Source organism: Coregonus lavaretus (assembly GCF_964263955.1).
Source record: "Coregonus lavaretus genome assembly, chromosome: 15".
Taxonomy (NCBI): domain Eukaryota; kingdom Metazoa; phylum Chordata; class Actinopteri; order Salmoniformes; family Salmonidae; genus Coregonus; species Coregonus lavaretus.
The window spans coordinates 8401028-8421930 of NC_140002.1; the positions used below are offsets into that span (position 1 = coordinate 8401028).

At 42.9% G+C, this 20903-nt stretch overlaps 1 protein-coding gene across 3 annotated transcripts in view; it reads left to right on the forward strand.

The window, feature by feature from the left end:
• The window catches only part of LOC311142979 (disks large homolog 2), a gene marked incomplete at both ends in the record, with an annotated part of 224674 nt that overhangs the window by 58935 nt on the left and 144836 nt on the right, over positions 1-20903 (forward strand). For all 3 annotated transcript variants that reach the window (XM_084178760.1, XM_084178762.1, XM_084178761.1), the window contains one exon: positions 12888-13046. In XM_084178760.1, coding sequence (XP_084034886.1) covers positions 12888-13046 — 159 coding nt within the window. The remainder of the gene's footprint in view (positions 1-12887; positions 13047-20903) is intronic.

The following is a 20903-nucleotide window of genomic DNA, read 5'->3' on the forward strand; positions in this document are numbered from 1 at the left end:
AAATTATGGTGGAAAATAAGTATTTGGTCAATAACAAAAGTTTCTCAATACTTTGTTATATACCCTTTGTTGGCAATGACACAGGTCAAACGTTTTCTGTAAGTCTTCACAAAGTTTTCACACACTGTTGCTGGTATTTTGGCCCATTCCTCCATGCAGATCTCCTCTAGAGCAGTGACGTTTTGGGGCTGTCGCTGGGCAACACAGACTTTCAACTCCCTCCAAAGATTTTCTATGGGGTTGAGATCTGGAGACTGGCTAGGCCACTCCAGGACCTTGAAATGCTTCTTACGAAGCCACTCCTTCGTTGCCCGGGTGGTGTGTTTGGGATCATGCTGAAAGACCCAGCCACGTTTCATCTTCAATGCCCTTGCTGATTGAAGGAGGTTTTCACTCAAAATCTCACGATACATGGTCCCATTCATTCTTTCCTTTACACGGATCAGTCGTCCTGGTCCCTTTGCAGAAAAACAGCCCCAAAGCATGATGTTTACACCCCCATGCTTCACAGTAGGTATGGTGTTCTTTGGATGCAACTCAGCATTCTTTGTCCTCCAAACACGACAAGTTGAGTTTTTACCAAAAAGTTATATTTTGGTTTCATCTGACCATATGACATTCTCCCAATCCTCTTCTGGATCATCCAAATGCACTCTAGCAAACTTCAGACGGGCCTGGACATGTACTGGCTTAAGCAGGGGGACACATCTGGCACTGCAGGATTTGAGTCCCTGGCGGCGTAGTGTGTTACTGATGGTAGGCTTTGTTACTTTGGTCCCAGCTCTCTGCAGGTCATTCACTAGGTCCCCCCGTGTGGTTCTGGGATTTTTGCTCACCGTTCTTGTGATCATTTTGACCCCAAGGGGTGAGATCTTGCGTGGAGCCCCAGATCGAGGGAGATTCAGTGGTCTTGTATGTCTTCCATTTCCTAATAATTGCTCCCACAGTTGATTTCTTCAAACCAAGCTGCTTACCTATTTCAGATTCAGTCTTCCCAGCCTGGTGCAGGTCTACAATTTTGTTTCTGGAGTTTGGAGTGTGACTGTTTGAGGTTGTGGACAGGTGTATTTTATACTGATAACAAGTTCAAACAGGTGCCATTAATACAGGTAACGAGTGGAGGACAGAGGAGCCTCTTAAAGAAGAAGTTACAGGTCTGTGAGAGCCAGAAATCTTGCATGTTTGTAGGTGACCAAATACTTATTTTCCACCATAATTTGCAAATAAATTCATTAAAAATCCTACAATGTGATTTTCTGGAGAAAAAAAATCTCTATTTGTCTGTCATAGTTGACGTGTACCTATTATGAAAATTACAGGCCTCTCTCATCTTTTTAAGTGGGAGAACTTGCACAATTGGTGGCTGACTAAATACTTTTTTCCCCCACTGTATGATGTAAAATGCATAATCAGTTTTTGCTCTGTACTGAAAGGGCTCTATGTTGAAAGTGTGACTGCTGACATGTACAATTGTTTTGGATTGTATTAGCAGTAGGGCTGTAAACGATAAAAAATGTAATCGAGTTAATTGCAGGATTTGCTGTGATTAATCACGATTAATGGATAATTCAGAATTTGCTTAAATTGAGCTGAAATTTAAGATTTTGTAACAGTTGCAAAATTGCTAAATCACATTTTCTTTAACCTCAATTTCAACTTGTTTTAACATCACATTGTTGTTTTTAGCTGTATAGATTATGTATATTTGATGTGTTCAGTGTATATTGAATGCTTTCTGACAATGCAATTAATCACAATTTAAAAAAATGTGTGCGCTAAAATAACAAAAAGTTAACTTGAGTTAACTGATTAACTCTGACAGCCCTAACTAAAAACTCTGACAGCCCAAATGAACAGTGGACTAATGAACAACATACTAAAATATTATTTTAGAGTGAACTATCCCTTAACTATGTATACATTTCCGATGCTTTGAATAAAGACAACTTTTCACTATACCACCAAGCTCTACATGCATTGAGTTTGGCAAGCATCTTTTTGTATGCACACTCACTGCTGTCAATGGTAGCTCAAGATGACTCATGTTCAAAGGGAGAAAAAACTTAGCTAAGCTCTGCTCTTTCTGGATGATGTCTCAATGATTTTGAGATGTTCTGGCAGCCTGAACATGTAGGTCACTATAAAAAGTCTTAATGGGTAACAATTTACATTACCTCACTCTAATGCAATATAGTTATTCCAAAACTACTCTGGTTAGTTTTTATTTTTATTAAAAAAAATTCCCCCACCTTTATTTAACCAGGTAAGCCAGTTGAGAACAAGTTCTCATTTACAACTGTGACCTGGCCAAGATAAAGCAAAGCAGTGCGATAAAAACAACAACACAGAGTTACATATGGGGTAAAACAAAACATAAAGTCAAAAATACCACAGAAAAAATATATACAGTGTGTGCAAATGTAGCAAGTTATGGAGGTAAGGCAATAAATAGGCCATAGTGCAAAATAATTACAATTAGTATTAACACTGGAATGATATATGTGCAAATAGAGATACTGGGGTGCAAATTAGCAAAATAAATAACAATATGGGGATGAGGTAGTTGAGTGGGCTAATTTCAGAAGGGCTGTGTACAGGTGCAGTGATCGGTAAGGTGCTCTGACAACTGATGCTTAAAGTTAGTGAGGGAGATAAGAGTCTCCAGCTTCAGAGATTTTTGCAGTTCGTCCAGTCATTGGCAGCAGAGAACTGGAAGGAATGGCGGCCAAAGGAGGTGTTGGCTTTGGGGATGACCAGTGAGATATACCTGCTGGAGCGCATACTAGGGTGTTGCTATGGTGACCAATGAGCTAAGATAAGGCGGGGATTTGCCTAGCAGTGATTTATAGATGGCCTGGAGCCAGTGGGTTTGGCAACGAATATGTAGTGAGGACCAGCCAACAAGAGTGTACAGGTCACAGTAGTGGGTAGTATATGGGGCTTTGGTGACAAAATGGATGGCACTGTGATAGACTACATCCAATTTTCTGAGTAGAGTGTTGGAGGTTATTTTGTAAATGACATCGCCGAAGTCAAGGATCGGTAGAATAGTCAGTTTTACGAGGGCATGTTTGGCAGCATGAGTGAAGGAGGCTTTGTTGCGAAATAGGAAGCTGATTCTAGATTTAACTTTGGATTGGAGATGCTTAATGTGAGTCTGGAAGGAGAGTTTACGGTCTAACCAGACACCTTGGTATTTGTAGTTGTCCACATACTCTAGGTCAGACCCGTCGAGAGTAGTGATTCTAGTCGGGTGGGCGGGTGCCAGCAGCGTTCGATTGAAGAGCATGCATTTAGTTTTACTAGTGTTTAAGAGCAGTTGGAGGCTACGGAAGGAGTGTTGTATGGCATTGAAGCTCGTTTGGAGGTTTGTTAACACAGTGTCCAATGAAGGGCCAGATGTATACAAAATGGTGTCGTCTGCGTAGAGGTGGATCTGAGCGTCACCAGCAGCAAGAGCGACATCATTGATATACACGGAGAAAAGAGTCGGCCCAAGAATTGAACCCTGTGGCACCCCCATAGAGACTGCCATAGGTCCAGACAACAGGCCCTCCGATTTGACACATTGAACTCTTGGTGAACCAGGCGAAGCAGTCATTTGAGAAACCAAGGCCATTTAGTCTGCCAATAAGAATGCGGTGGTTGACAGAGTCGAAAGCCTTGGCCAGGTCGATGAAGACGGCTGCACAGTACTGTCTATTATCGATCGTGGTTATAATATCGTTTAGGACCTTGAGCATGGCTGAGGTGCACCCATGACCAGCTCGGAAACCGGATTGCATAGCGGAGAAGGTACAGTGGGATTTGAAATGGTCGGTGATCTGTTTGTTAACTTGGCTTTCAAGGCAGGGCAGGATGGATATAGGTCTGTAACAGTTTGGATCTAGAGTGTCACCCCCTTTGAAGAGGGGGATGACCGCGGCAGCTTTCCAATCTCTGGGGATCTCAGATGTTACGAAAGAGAGGTTGAACAGGCTAGTAATAGGGGTTGCGACAATTTCGGCGGCTATTTTTAGAAAAAAAGGGTCCAGATTGTCTAACCCAGATGATTTGTAGGGGTCCAGATTTTGCAGCTCTTTCAGAACATCAGCTATCTGAATTTGTGTGAAGGAGAAGCGGGGAGGGTGGGGGGGGGGGGGGGGGGGCATGGGCAAGTTGCAGCGGAGAGTGCAGAGCTGGTGAATGGGGTAGTGGTAGCCAGGTGGAAAGCATGGCCAGCCGTAGCAAAATGCTTGTTGAAATTCTCGATTATTGTAGATTTATCGGTGGTGATAGTGTTTCCTAGCCTCAGTGCAGTGGGCAGCTGGGAGGAGGTGCTCTTATTCTCCATGGACTTTACAGTGTCCCAAAACTTTTTGGAGTTAGTGCTACAGGATACAAATTTCTGTTTGAAAAAGCTAGCCTTTGCTTTCCTAACTGCTTGTGTATATTGGTTCCTAACTTCCCTGAAAAGTTGCATATCGCGGGGGCTATTCGATGCTAATGTAGTACGCCACAGGACGTTTTTGTGCTGGTCAAGGGAAGTCAAGTCTGAGGAGAACCAGGGGCTATATCTGTTCTTAGTTCTGAATTTTTTGAACGGGGCATGCTTATTTAAGATTGAGAGGAAAGCACTTTTAAAGAACAACCAGGCATCCTCTACTGACGGAATGAGATCGATATCCATCCAGGATACCTGGGCCAGGTCAATTAGGAAGGCCTGCTCGCTAAAGTGTTTTAGGGAGCGTTTGACAGTGATGAGGGGTGGTCGTTTGACCGCGGACCCGTTATGGACGCAGGCAATAAGGCAGTGATCGCTGAGATCCTGGTTGAAGACAGCAGAGGTGTATTTAGAGTTTCAGTTAGATATCTATGAGGGTGCCCATGTTTACGGATTTAGGGTTGTACCTGGTAGGTTCCTTGATCATTTGTGTGAGATTGAGGGCATCTAGTTTGGATTGTAGGATGGCCGGGGTGTTAAGCATATCCCAGTTTAGGTCACCAAGCAGTATGAACTCTGAGGATAGATGGGGGGCAATCAATTCACATATGGTGTCCAGGGCACAGCTGGGGGCTGAGGGGGGTCTGTAGCAAGCGGCAACAGTGAGAGACTTATTTCTGGAAAGGTGGATTTTTAGAAGTAGGAGCTCAAACTGTTTGGGCACAGACCTGGATAGTATGATAGAGCTCTGCAGGCTATCTCTACAGTAGATTGCAACTCCACCCCCTTTGGCAGTTCTATCTAGACGGAAAATGTTGTAGTTGGGGATGGACATTTCTGAATTTTTGGTGGCCTTCCTAAGCCAGGATTCAGACACTGCTAGAACATCAGGGTTGGTGGATTGTGCTAACGCAGTGAATAACTCAAACTTAGGAAGGCGGCTTCTGATGTTAACGTGCAGAAAACCAAGGCTTTTACGGTTACAGAAGTCAACAAATGATAACTCCTGGGGAGTAGGAGTGATACTGGGGGCTGCAGGGGTTAGCCTCTACATCACCAGAGGAACAGAGGAGGACTAGAATAAGGATACGGCTAAAGGCTTTAAGAACTGGTCTTCTAGTGTGTTGGGTACAGAGAATAAAGGGGGCAGATTTCCTGGCGTTGTAGAATAGATTCAGGGCATTATGTACAGAAAAGGAAATGAAAGGATATGAGTACAGTGGAGGTAAACCTAAGCGTTGGGTAACAATGAAAGAGATAGCATCACTGGAGGCACCGATTTGAGCCGGTCTCAGCGTGTATGGGGGGTTGAACAAAGGAGCTATTTAAGGCAGTTTGAGAATGACTTGGGGTTCTATATTGAAATTGTATAATAAGAACTAACTGGAACAGCAATAGGCAAGGCATATTGACATGGGAGAGAGGCATAAAGCAATCACAGGTGTTATTAGAGAGAGCAAAGACAACAACTGGCAATGGCGATTAAAGTTTGGGCTGAGGCTAAACAGATAAACAGGACAGGGTACCGTGTAAAGGAACAGTCCAGCAGGCATCAGCTGTGCAGCTGAGTGATCATAAGGTCCAGTGAACAACAATATGTGAGTCCGAGAGCAGTTCGAATTGGTGCTAAAGCACAGCAAGCAGGAAGCACGGCTGTTGTTTGCGTGTGCTAGCGGGCCGGGGCTAGCAGATGGATCTTCGAGGTCATCGCAATGGGAAGCCTGTTGAAACCACAGACGATTACGTCGGCAGACCAGCCGTGATGGATCGGCGGGGCTCCGTGTCGACTCTAGGAGGTCCCGTCCGGTTGACAGAGAGGTAGATAGCCGGGAGATGTGCCTGACTCGAGGCTAGCTCCAGGCTGATTAGCCAACAACAACATTCATTTGGTTGCAGCTAGCTAGTTGCGATGATCAGGTGGGTGTGGGGTGGCATTTCTTTGGGGGGGCGCACAGCCCTTCATGTGCTCGCCAGAGGTAGCCTGACTGCCATTAGGTACCGAGATGAGATCCTCAGACCCCTTGTGAGACCATATGCTGGTGCGGATGGCCCTGGGTTCCTCCTAATGCAAGACAATGCTAGACCTCAAGTGGCTGGAGTGTGTCAGCAGTTCCTGCAAGAGGAAGGCATTGATGCTATGGACTGGCCCGCCCATTCCCCAGACCTGAATCCAATTGAGCACATCTGGGACATCATGTCTCGCTCCATCCACCAACGCCACGTTGCACCACAGACTGTCCAGGAGTTGGCGGATGCTTTAGTCCAGGTCTGGGAGGAGATCCCTCAGGAGACCATCCAGGAGACCTCTTCAGGAGGTTGCCCAGGCATTGTAGGGAGGTCATACAGGCACGTGGAGGCCACACACACTACTGAGCCTCATTTTGACTTGTTTTAAGGACATTACATCAAAGTTGGATCAGCCTGTAGTGTGGTTTTCCACTTTAATTTTGAGGGTGACTCCAAATCCAGACCTCCATGGGTTGATAAATTTGATTTCCATTGATAATTTTTGTGTGATTTTGTTGTCAGCACATTCAACTATGTAAAGAAAAAAGTATTTAATAAAATTATTTCATTCATTCAGATCTAGGATGTGTTATTTTAGTGTTCCCTTTATTTTTTTGAGCAGTGTATATTTAGTAGAAGGATGAAAAGTGTGATAGGGAAATATGTACGAAAAATACAGAAAAATACAAAAAACTGGCTATTTACACGGACACACAACAAAGAACACGACCGCACTGCTACGCCATCTTGGATCAATAGTTACAGTACTCAGCTGCAGATGGTAGCTTCACAACTCGCCAAATGCTTGTTTAAACTAGTTACTGGTGCAAAAGTGTAGTGGTTACTTGTAATACCAAGACATTACTATCCTGGTGGTAGTATGTGGTATATCATGGTAGTATATGTGGTATATCTGTCATACAGTATCTAAACAACAACAAGTAAACTAAGCTTGCTTATGGGCCAACCACACATTTGCATATCACTGCATCGGTATACACTGAGTATACCAAACATTAAGAACGTCCTAATATTACAATACCCTGTTCAAAGGCACTTAAATTTTTTTGTCTTGCCCAATCACCCTCTGAATGGCACACATACACAATCCATGTCTCAATTGTCTCAAGGCTTAAAAATATGTATTTTTACCTGTTTCCTCTCCTTCATCTACACTGATTGAAGTAGATTTAACAAATGACATTTACATTTACATTTTAGTAATTTAGCAGACGCTCTTATCCAGAGCGACTTACAGTTAGTGAGTGCATACATTTTTCATACTTTTTTCATTTCAAATGACATCAATAAGGGATCATAGCTTTCACCTGGTCATGGAAAGAGCAGGTGTTCTTAATGTTTTGTATACTCAGTGTAGCTCTGCAGGGGGATGGAATGAAATGCAATTATACCCAAATAGGAAAAGGATGTGACAAAGAATCACAGAATAAATTTCGAGCTAATGAGATTTCTGGGTAACACTTTACATTACAGTGCCATTATTACTGTGTAACTGCTCATGTAATTACAGTGTAAGAGGTATTGTAACTACTCATTAAACACTTACCCTTACTTTAGCCATAGCCCTAAGTAAGCCGAAGTACAGTGTAATAATGAGTAATTACAATATTTGTTTTGCTGTAATTACAGGAACAATTACACTGTAATAAGGGCACTGTAATGTAAAGTGTAACTGATTTTCTTCTGGTCATGGAAAAGCAACCCATACTACTTTTAATCCCTGCTGAAAATTTGTACGTGAAAATTATTTTCCTCCTTCATCAGCTCTCTATGTTATTCTGGAGTGGCCATGTTGCCACAGGGTAACCGGGCACTGCCCTCGGCTCCCCACAAGCACCCCTCTCCTGTGTGTGTGTGTGTGTGTGTGTGTGAGAGAGTTGGCATCTCAATGCTCTTACGTGCACTGTTTCCTTTTCTACTCTGTAGAACGTTTTTCAGTTTGCATAACACGTTTTACTGAGTTTGCATGCATTCCTGAGTTGGGCAAATGTGTTGTTTAACTTGAGACACAGTACAATTTCAAGTCCTCTCAACTTAGAGATTGAAAGATATCATCAGCTGAAGTATACAGGGGCCCGTATGTATCATCTGTCTCAGAGTAGGAGAGCTGATCTAGGATCAGGTCCTCCCTGTCAATAATGATCTGACTCATTATGAGGCAAAAATGATCTTAGATCAGCACTCCTACTCTTAGACACGTGATATATACGGCCCTAGCTCTCCCTTGGGAAAGAGGTCCTCTGACACAACAAAGTTAATTTTGATGGTAAAATGGATTCAGCAGTATGTTATGATAATTGCACATCATTTTAGAATTCAAATAATTTCTGTGGCCATAAGATAATATTTTGCAGTTAATGCCACTTGCTAGAAGCTTTTATCCAAAGCAAAAGTATGTGGAATTGTAACCAGGATGCTTGGCATTGCCGGCGCCACGATCTTACCAGCTGAGCCACGCCTTTACCACATATACAGTTCAAGTCGGAAGTTTACATACACCTTAGCCAGATACATTTAAACTCAGTTTTTCACAATTCTTGACATTTAATCCTAGTAAAAGTGCCCTGTCTTAGGTCAGTTAGGATCACCACTTTATTTTAAGAATGTGAAATATCAGAATAATAGTAGAGAGAATGATTTATTTCAGCTTTTATTTCTTTCATCACATTCCCAGTGGATCAGAAGTTTACATACACTCAATTAGTATTTGGTAGCATTGCCTTTAAATTATTTAACTTGGATCAAACGTTTCGGGTAGCCTTCCACAAGCTTCCCACAATAAGTTGTGTGAATTTTGGCCCATTCCTTCTGACAGAGCTGGTGTAACTGAGTCAGGTTTGTAGGCCTCCTTGCTCGCACACACTTTTTCAGTTCTGCCCACATATTTTCTATAGGATTGAGGTCAGGGCTTTGTGATTTCCACTCAAAATCCCTTGACTTTGTTGTCCTTAAGCCATTTTGCCACAACTTTGGAAGTATGCTTGGGATCATTGTCCATTTGGAAGACCCATTTGCGACCAAGCTTTAACTTCCTGACTGATGTCTTGAGATGTTGCTTCAATATATCCACATCATTTTCCTTCCTCATGATGCCATCTATTTTGTGAAGTGCACCAGTCCCTCCTGCAGTAAAGCACCCCCACAGCATGATGCTGCCACCCCCGTGCTTCACAGTTGGGATGGTGTTCTTCGGCTTGCAAGCTACCCCCTTTTTCCTCCAAACATAACGATGGTCATTATGGCCAAATTGTTCTATTTTTGTTTCATCAGACCAGAGGTCATTTCTCCAAAAAGTACGATCTTTGTCCCCATGTGCAGTTGCAAACCATAGTCTGGCTTTTTTATGGCGGTTTTGGAGCAGTGGCTTCTTCCTTGCTGAGCGGCCTCTCAGGTTATGTCGATATAGGACTCGTTTTACTGTGGATACTTTTGGACCTGTTTCCTCCAGCATCTTCACTAGGTCCTTTGCTGTTGTTCTGGGATTTATTTGCACTTTTCGCACCAAAGTACGTTCATCTCTAGGAGACAGAACGCGTCTGTCACGGTTTCGGCCGAGGCGGCCCCTCCTCCTTGTTCGGGCAGGTTTCGGCGGTCGTCGTCTCCGGAGTACTAGCTGCCACCGTTCTATGTTTCTTGTTTGATTGGTTTTGTCTGTTTGTCACACCTGTTTTGTGTTATGTCTCATTAAGCACCCTATTTAGTTCCTTGTTGTTAGTTTAGGTGTTGTGTGTAATTGTTCCTTGTCGTGTTGCTGCGCTACCTGTTTTGGTGCGCTATTTTGTAGCTTACCTCCTTGTTTGTTTTAAGGAGAAGATTACGCACATGTTTAGTGCGCCCGTTTGTTTACGCCTGTGCGCGCTTTTCTCGCCTCCGGGCTGTTTTTGGATTATATTTTGTGTGATCTACTAAAGTCTTTGTTGGACTTAACTTCTGCGTCCTGCGCCTGATTCCACACCACACCTACCTACAGCAACTCTTGACAGCGTCTCCTTCCTGAGTGGTATGATGGCTGCGTGGTCCCATGGTGTTTATACTTGCGCACTATTGTTTGTACAGATGAACTAGGTACCTTTAGGCATTTGGAAATTGCTCCCAAGGATGAACCAGACTTTTGGAGGTGTACAATATTTTTTCTGAGGTCTTGGCTGAAATCTTTTGATTTTCCCATGATGTCAAGCAAAGAGGCACTGAGTTTGAAGGTAGGCCTTGAAATACATCCACAGGTACACCTCCAATTGACTCAAATGATGTCAATTAGCGTATCAGAAGCTTCTAAAGCCATGACATCATTTTCTGGAATTTCCCAAGCTGTTTAAAGGCACTGTCAACTTAGTGTATGTAAACCTCTGACCCACTGGAATTGTGATACAGTGAATTATAAGTGACATAATCTGTCTGTAAACAATTGTTTGAAAAATTACTTGTGTCATGCACAAAGTAGATTTCTTAACCGACTTGCCAAAACTCTAGTTTGTTAACAAGAAATTTGTGGAGTGGTTGAAAAACGAGTTTTAATGACTCCAACCTAAGTGTATGTAAACTTCCGACTTCAACTGTAGAATGGAGATGCACAGCGGACATTTTGTATTGTTGTGCAGATATTATGTTAAGGGTTTCCCTCTTGTGGTCAAAGCTAGAATGCTCTCTCTTGTCCACAGAACAGGCCGGCTGCGGTGCAGGGGTCCCCACACACTGGCCAGCCCCCGGCATGCATGAACCCCGCCTTGATGAGCACTCCCTGGGTGAGAGAGGGGCTGTCCTTCCGGCCCCACCTTCATGCCATCCTTCTCCCATGCTTCGGGCAAGGCACCCATCCATGCCACTCATGCCGCTAGCCACTCTTGTGCTGTACACAGAGAGGACTTCACTGCTTTCATATCATATCATAAGGCACTCAGGCCTTGGGGATATTGTCCCTTATCACTCCATCATGAATCATATAGGTTAACATTAGGGACAGTATACAGTATACTTGATGATTATAAGGGACTAGCTTGATGGAAATCTATTTATTCGATATTGTTTCGAGTTGGTTTGAACATTTTAGAGCTATGTGGGCATATACACTGAGGAACACCTTCCTAATATTGAGTTGCAGGTTTGCCCTCAGGACAGCCTCAGTTCGTCGGTGCATGGACTCAACAAGATGTCGAAAGCGTTCCACAGGGATGCTGGCCCATGTTGACTCCAATGCTTCCCACAGTTGTGTCGAGTTGGCTGGATGTTCTTTGGGTAGTGGACCATTCTTGATACACACGGGAAACTGTTGAGCGTGAAAAACCCAGCAGCGTTGCAGTTCTTGACACAAACCGGTGCACCTGGCACCTACTACCATACCCCGTTCAAAAGCACTTAAATATTTTGTCTTGCCCATTCATCCTCTGAATGGCACACATACACAATTATCTCAAGGCTAAAAAATCCTTCTTTAACCTGTCTCCTCCCCTTCATCTACACTGATTGAAGTGGATTTAACAAGTGACATCAATAAGGGATCATTGATTTGTTTTTAATGTTTTTTATACTCAGTGTATATAGATGTATTATTCAAATAGTTATCTTAGCAGGTTTATAATAGACAGATGTGCCTTGTTTTTGTAGGTATGAATATAGAAAATGTTACATCCAGAAACAAAATGACATTTGTCAAACACGTCATGCGAGAAATCAAGCAGAATTAGTTTGCCATGATATGACCTATGTGTAGGCAGGAAGAAAGACAATCAGAAGAGAAAGGAAGCATTGTCTGGTTTTGCATAAGAACGATATGGTAGTATACTGTATTCCAAGGCAAGTTCAGAGAATCAGTTCATCAAGTCTTGTCTTACCAACTGTAGCGATGTTCACCTAAGCCAGGATTCAATCTAAGGTCATTCACGATCGAGCCGCCTTCCGCACCTTTACCGTGAATGCTAGTTATTTCACAAAAAGGCAATGTGAAAAGAAGTGGAACTTTCCCACTTTCCGTTCCAATTAGAATTAGGCTACCATGTTTCAGTCCACCCACCATTTTGCTTTCTGACATCTGGGAGGGACCACATGTTCACACTTACATACGCTGTCACAGATTCACGCTCGCTGGCAAAGACCTCCCTTACCATCGGTCTCCGAGACCCCCAATGGGACACAGCTTTCACTGTCATTTCACAACGGTTTAGTAGTGGTGAAGCAGTGTCATATGAACTTTATGGGTAGCATTAACCATCACAGAGGATGCCTCATCATTCACTTCATTGGGCCACAGAATTGGGCTATACATGTAGCCTAGTCAATGTATTATGTGACTCTCTACAAATAGCATGGTTCACAGTGGAATTTAAATGTCAATCTATTATTTGTCATCATTCTGATGGTTTCTTTTTTCTTTTCCTCTGTGCTCTTTTTGTCCTTCCATCGCTTTTCCTCCTCTTCCTCCTCTTCCTCCTTTCTAAAGCAGTATCGCTATCAAGATGAGGACTCTCCGCCTGAGCACGGGTTCCCGCGGCTGACCAACGAGGTGCGCGCCCCTGAGCTGGTACACGTATCGGAGAAGAACCTCTCGGAGATTGAGAATGTGCATGGCTACGTGTCCCACTCCCATATCTCCCCGCTCAAGGTCAGCAAATGTCCTGTCCTGCACCCCCAACCCAGTGAGCAAAATTGGTTTACAAATAAGTCATTTCTACGGCAAAACTGTGCCAACCAGTTTTGCTCACTGGGAAGCCCCTGGGAAGGCTTTCAACATGGTGTCCCTCGTTCCTCTACCTGTTAGTCTGGTTCTTTTGTCTCCTCTGCAAGTTTTCTCACTTATCTCTCCCTTGTTCTTTCTATTTCTTTCTCCCTATCTCTTTCTCTCATTCCTCTTAGCCATTCCCTCTCTCACTCTCTTGATTAATTCAAAAGCCATTGTGATTCCTGTCCTGAGTCTTTGGTAAGCCTCTCATAACTAGTGCAACTCAGTGCCCTATTGCTAACAAAATAACATTGTCGTGTTCATTTAATTAGGCATCAAATGTAAGAAAATGGACTGGAACAGGGAAGGACTGCCTGGAATTGTCCAGGAAGAAACTCTTAAAACATTGTCAACACTCAGGAAAAAAAGGTGCTATCAAAAACCAATGAGGGTTCTTCATCTGTCCCCATAGGAGAACCCTTTGAAGAACCCTTTTTGGTTCCAGCTAAAACCCTTTAGGGTTCCATGTAAAAACCCTTTCCACAGAGGGTTCTATGTGGAACCCAAAAGAGTTCTACCTGGAACCAAAAAAGGGTTCTCCTATGGGGACAGCCGAAGAAGAACCCTTTTGGAACCCTTTTTTCTACGAATGCACTACATGCCCTAATGAACATGACCCATATGTTCACTGAATAAAGGATCTGACCAGGATAGAAAACTATATCTGTTTTCTTGAAATGATGCATTAGTAATCTGTAATGGATGCATTAGACTATTTTAGAAACTTTTCTAAAGAAAGGTTATGATTGAATTACTTTTTAAATGAATATATTTAAGCAGTAAGGCCCAAGGGGGTGGGTTATATTGGCCAATATACCGCGGCTAAGAGCTGTTCTTATGCACGATGCGAAGCGGCGTGCCTGGATACAGCCCCTAGCTGTGGTATATTGGCCATATACCACAAACCCCCAGGTGCCTTACTGCTATTATAAACTGGTTACCAACGTAAATAGAACAGTAAACAAGTATTTTTGCGTCATACCCGTGGTATATTGTCTGATATACACACGGCTGAAATGCTGTTTCAGCCAATCAGCGTCCAGGACCCAAAGTTCCCGGTTTATAATACTGTATAATGCTCTTGGTAATGTACGTTACTCAAACAGTTATTTAACATTTATTAGCATAAATGGAGGGAATGTCTGACGTGCTTGACCACATGGAAAAAGGATTTACACATTAATTGATTTATGTTAAATAATGTCCTCCATAGAGTTGTTGATATGGCACTCAACCAATGAGAATAGATTATTAAGGAGATTACTTTGCAAGCCAATTATTTTCCTGATTGTAATAAAGTAGATGAACAGCAGGTGGCGATGAGTGCTCAGTTTTAAATAAGCATCATTAAAACAACCATTGTTGCTCAGAACACTGTTGGGTGAAGTTTCCCCTAGACGCTGATTTAGGATCAGTTTATAATTTTCCCCACTAGTGGTTAAGGTTAGGATTTGAAGCTGATCGTTGATCTGTACCTAGGGGAACTTTACCTTGGAGCTCAGAACACAATGCGGGCCAGCTGGGGACAATGTGGGAACAGAATGGGAATCAATGGAGAATGTGTATACAGTAACCACGTCTGATTAGTACAGGCAACATGCACAGTTTTATTAGATGTAAGCAGCCTTGTCCGAGCCAGAACGGCCCATAGGGCAATAGCCAATTTCCTGTTTCTGTAGCGTGAGGCAGCTTGATGTACAAGTACACCCCCTGGACAGGACGTTAGTGAATGGCAGGGGGTAGATTGTTGAGTGACAAGATATTTGGATTTGTCTCGGATTTCATTTAAATGTTAGAATACTTTTGTAGAAAACTCTTATTGTCCGAATCTGGCTATAGTCTAATCTTTATTTATTTTATAAATAAAACAAAGGTAAAGCAGCAGATAACTGATGTTCATATTCCACTAATAGGATTCATGTTATATACTTACTTGTTACTAGATAATACCTATTTTGTGGGCTTAGAAGCCTCAATTTTATTTGGAGATTGTGTTGGATAATATTACAGACTGCCTTTTTAGTCTCCACATTCCCCATCTCATTCAGATAAAGAAATATCTGATGTGAGGAGGCATTACCCTGAGCCTCATTTTAGATTGTATTGTGAGGAGATTAGGCAACATATCAACTCTGTGGGTTTTTCCCAAATGGCACCCTATTCCCTATGTAGTGCACTACTTTTGACCAGGGCCCATAGGGCTCTAGTAAGAGGTTGTGCACTAAATAGGGCATAGGGAGCCAATTTGCAAACTGTGACACATGTAAACAGAGGGATGGAGGAGAAATCACACATACTGTAAGCTTTTTTCTCTCTGTGGGTATGTGTGTACCTTTGCCCTCAATACCACAGATTCAACTGTCACAAAGAAACTCAGTATTCTAGTCTGGTTTTGATGAAAGTGCCGACTCTCTTTCAGAGCTTAGAGTGCCTGAAAATCTGCAGCGTTATTTGACCAATAATTTGCAAGGTTATATTATTATTGAGTAGGACATGACAGCCCAGTGTCTGGATGATAACAGGTTAACAGCTATACTGACAGGGAATTGATCAAATGCTGCCCATCCCAACTCCACTGTTGCTGACAGAAGATCTCAAAACAGTGCTACCACATATCAACGGAAGCAGGCCTTGGATTTGACACAACACTGTAACACCAGTGGCCCAATATCTGCCATGACAGCCGCATGGAGTCGTTGACAGGCTGTGAACAAAAAACTAAATGTTGTTGAGCACATTTTGAACGGCAGATTCATTATGTACTGGTAAGCTTTGATTCGGGTAAATTCAGACAATTTTTCCAGCCGCATGGATCTTTCTCTTTAGTCAGTCCCTAAAACTCACAAGGAAATGTGAGTTGCTACAACGATTGCATGTGTAGTTGGGGTAGTCTGTTGATTAAAATGGGACTTTGTAAGGGATGGAACATTGCAGCAGATTTGATGCTTTTCCATAATTTAGTATTTTTCTTAGAGCTCTGTTATCCATAGCAAGGTGTTGGAATTCTGTGTGTTTTAGCACATTGCATTGAAAACTGTTATCCTGATCTCAATTTTATTCAAAGCCAGCTGGGACTGAGCAATGAGGAATAACTTGTACTCCCCTCCTACTTGTGTCACAGCATCGGGTGAGAGTACGACCTATCTTGGTAATTCTGCAGGTAAGAGCTAACTTACGCTCACCAGGCCGTTCTCCTGGTTTGGCACGGCAGTTAGTTACAGTGACTAGCATTTAGCAGTGCATAAGAGGCACTAGTTTGCTTTAGTGTTTGGGTGGGTTATAGGGTTGTGGTCTAGGTTCACTATATTGAAAGTTATTTGGGAAATTATAACTTTGTAAAAAACAACATATAAATAGAAATGAGGACAACCGTTACTGGTGCTATAGCATCAGAGGGCCAGGTTAACTAAGCATTTTTTTATACCAGAAGTTTGTATCTGTTATCTGTCTTCCATTCCTTTAAGAACAGTTAAGGGAATGAAACAGTTGCAGACTTTGGACATGGCTAAATCTGGCCCTAAGGGGGCGCTTCTTAGAGGCTCCTTCCTCATTGGCTCATATACAGGAAGTAAGACTCTCACTTCCTCTCATCCGCATTCAACCCTAACATTGCTGTCCTGCATTCTCCTTTTCGCCTTCTCTCTCTCTCCTTCTCTTTTGCCTTCTGTGGAGTATGACTGTGTACCCCCATAGCCTGCAGCTCTTTATCTTTATGTATTAATCATCTCTCTTTTGTCTTCCTAACTTGCGAGTGATGCTGTCTTTCACTTCTTACCTGCAGCCTGCACTGGTTACTCGTTTTGATCTTACATACCCGGGTGTGACTGCAGCAAACTACCTGGCAAGTTTCTTTCTCCCTCTTATCACTGGAAGGTTTGTTTTTTATTTGATTTCTTTACAGTGTTTTTTGGGGTCCGTTGATGAGCCACGCATGGGGTTCACTTGGCTCTTTTCAAATGTTTTCGTTCTACTTGAAAGGTAACATGTAGAATTGGATGACATTTGTATCTTTCTGTGTGATTCCACTGGATTTCTGTGCGGTCGGTCCTATTGAATTCTGTGCCCCATAAACCTCCTATTACCTGAGGAATACCAAGTGTGTTTGTGACTCATTGTCACCCAAACACAAGTTGTATTTTTTTTGCCACCAGTCATTCATCTATGATATTCTGTTTGGTTGATCAGTGTCGCAAAGTAACAATCATCGTCTGTTGTGCGTACTGCATTTTACATTTGGGTCATTTAGCAGACGCGATTATCCAGAGCGACTTACAGGAGCAATTAGGGTTAAGTGCCTTGCTCACGGGCACATCAACAGATTTTCCACCTAGTCAACTCAGGGATTCGAATCAGTGACCTTTCGGTTACTGGCCCAACGCTCCTAACCGCTAGGCTACCTGCCTAGTGGCAGGTTACTGCAATTATATATCTTTGTTTTTGCTAGTGCTCCCCCTCTTTGTTTTTGTTTATTCTCACTACATAATTGGTACTTCCATCTCAGTGTGTAAGTGGGATGTTATCAAAGAAAGGTTCAAAAGATGATTATGAAATGAAAATTATTGCATATAATTTGTTTCCTCATTTCCCATGATGCTTTTCTGTTAGCCATCATCAACAATGATTTTGACAGTTACAGATGTAGGATCTTAATTTGAGCCAGTTTGCTTCAGCAAAAATAATCCTGCAGCAACAGGAAATTTGAATTATTATGTGGATTATAATTAATGGACATTTTTGTAGGGGTTGATACATTTTTTGTTGGGGCAAATCAAGTCGGAATGTAGAAATTCCAAACTTTAGAATCCTTTTAAAAAGCAAATAGACTACAAGTTTGCATTTCCTGTTGTGCAGGAAAATTCACAGCAATAAAATAATCAAATTAAGATCCTACATCTGTAAATTAACAAAAATGTGGATTACACTCATTTAGTTCATTAATTCCAGTGAATAACTGAGTAAACAACAACAATTGTGATTAATATGGTTTATCAATGGTACTTTCAAAGTGCCACTATACCTCTAATTGCTAAAGGATTCTCAAGGGTGATTAAAGCCTAGTTGGCCCATCCTTTAACATCCCACATCCGACAACTGAGACATTAGGTTAGGGAGAGGCAGTCTCACTCACATCTGCATAGCGGTCAGAGAGAGGGGTATAAGAGCATCTTCTTCAGACAGGCTATGGTCTGTGTGTCTGTGTCTATGTGTCTGTCTGTGTATCTGTGTGTGTGACACTGACAGACTTGTGTCCCTATCTGACCTATATGATCCTCCCCCTAATCCCCCTCCTCTTCTCCGGGCTAACCCATTGCAGCCATTTCCTCTGCACCGTTCTCGCCCCACGCCTCTTATTAAATAACTATTGACTTTCTTTGGATGTAATTTTCAGGCACCCCGGCAAACCGAGTGTCAATCCTTTATGTAGAGAGTGAGAGGGGAGTGAATTAGTGAGAAAAGCAGTTCTATTATATTATGTATGAGTCATGGGCTGGCCAAGGACTATGAATCTGTGCTTTCCCATTTGTTTTCCCTTAGCCTTGGGACTTTCAATGAAAAATAGCTTTAATGCTGCGGCGCAATTGTACAGGCGGGAGGGAATTGGGTCTTGTCTGCTGAGATTGGAGTCCTCCCTACTTGCCTTGCTCTGAGCAAGTTAAAAGTATTTGGGATGGACTAATTCAGAAAAGATGTCATCATCGGTCACGTTATCGACCTACTGTACAGTCTGTTTCCGTGGTAATATCTGCTTGCAAAAATACATGAATCTTGCATCAGCAATTAGCCTTCTTTCAATGTGAACTTTGAGAATTATAAGCTGGTTTAATTAACGACCAGACGCAGTAGGTGAAGGTTGTTTGTCAGGGAAATTTGTCTAATTCAGAAAGAAGGCTCTTGCTGTGTGTGTGTGTGTGTGTGTGTGGTTAGTAGGTAGGTAGCAGGGTTTTGCACATGTGTGGATCCCCCAGGGGAAGAAACACACTCAGATTGGCTCTCCATCTTGACTTCCTGTTGTAATAATTACTCCACAAGACTTGTTATCCCCAAGATCGGAGGCCTTGATTGGCTCATGCCGCTTCTCTGATTTAACCACAGTTATTAGTATATTCTCTTTATTTAGATGGAAAGTCCCAAATGAGAGGGGGAGACAGGTAGATAGAGGCATACAGATATAAAGCTGCAGGATGGTTTGAACCCACAAGGGGCAATGTGTGGTCCATAGTCAGCAGTGCTATGACTAGGCTAGAATCAGCACCAGTTATGGAGTTTTAATGACAGCATTGCTGCCCACCATGGCTCATCAGAGCATAGATTTGCACTTACAGACATGTAAAGAAACTCCAATCCATATAGTTTTTTTGCAGCATACTGTACAAGAGTGTACACGAGTACCACAGTGTACCACAGAAGGTATTCCAGAGTGTTACGGTCAGAGAGGGTGAATAGCATCAAGTAGAGATCGAGACTTCTATTAGTTATTAGTTAAATCCTATCCGATGACTTAACATGTTTGGCATTAGCATACTAATTGTTTTCTCGTCAGAGTTTAAATACAACCATAGTTGTCGGCCTTGAAGTGAAGGCTTAATGAATATAGCTGAGGGGGGAATTTGGAAATGAACTCATTAATATATCAGAATCTTTTCTGGGGGTCTTAAATGTCATGGTCGACAATACCAAGGACACTTCTCAATTGGCACCCTATTCCCTGTAAAGTGCACTACTTTTGACCAGGGCCCATGGGGTGCACTATGTACGGAAAAGGGTGCCATTTGGGACACAGCCCCAGGAACATGAGTATTCTGGACACATACAGTGAGGGAAGGTTGGTGAGAAGGTGACAACAGTTGGTGCGATTATTCGCAAATGGAAGAAACATAAATGAACTGTCAATCTCCCTCGGCCTGGGACTCCATGCAAGATCTCACCTCGTGGAGTTGCAATGATCCTGAGAACGGTGAGGAATCAGCCCAGAACTACACGGGAGGATCTTGTCAATGATCTCAAGGCAGCTGGGACCATGGTCACCAAGAAAACAATTGCTAACACACTACGCCGTGAAGGACTGAAATCCTGCAGCGCCCGCAAGGTCCCCCTGCTCAAGAAAGCACATATACAGGGCCATCTGAAGTTTGCCAATGAACATCTGAATGATTCAGAGGAGAACTGGGTGAAAGTGTTGTGGTCAGATGAGACCAAAATTGAGCTCTTTGGCATCAACTCAACTCGCCGTGTTTGGAGGAGGAGGAATGCTGCCTATGACCCCATAGGTCATAGGCAGCATATTTTTTTTTTTTTTACCCCAAGAACACCATCCCCACCGTCAAACATGGAGGTGGAAACATTATGCTTTGGGGGTGTTTTTCTGCTAAGGGGACAGGACAACTTGGGGCCATGTACAGTCAAATCTTGGGTGAGAACCTCCTTCCCTCAGCCAGTGCATTGAAAATGGGTCGTGGATGGGTATTCCAGCATGACAATCACCCAAAACACACGGCCAAGGCAACAAAGGAGTGGCTCAAGAAGAAGCACATTAAGGTCCTGGAGTGGCCTAGCCAGTCTCCAGACCTTAATCCCATAGAAAATCTGTGGAGGGAGCTAAAGGTTTGAGTTGCCAAACGTCAGCCTCAACCTTAATGACTTGGAGAAGATCTGAAAAGATCTGAGATGTGTGCAAACCTGGTGGCCAACTACAAGAAACGTCTGACCTCTGTGATTGCCAACAAGGGTTTTGCCACCAAG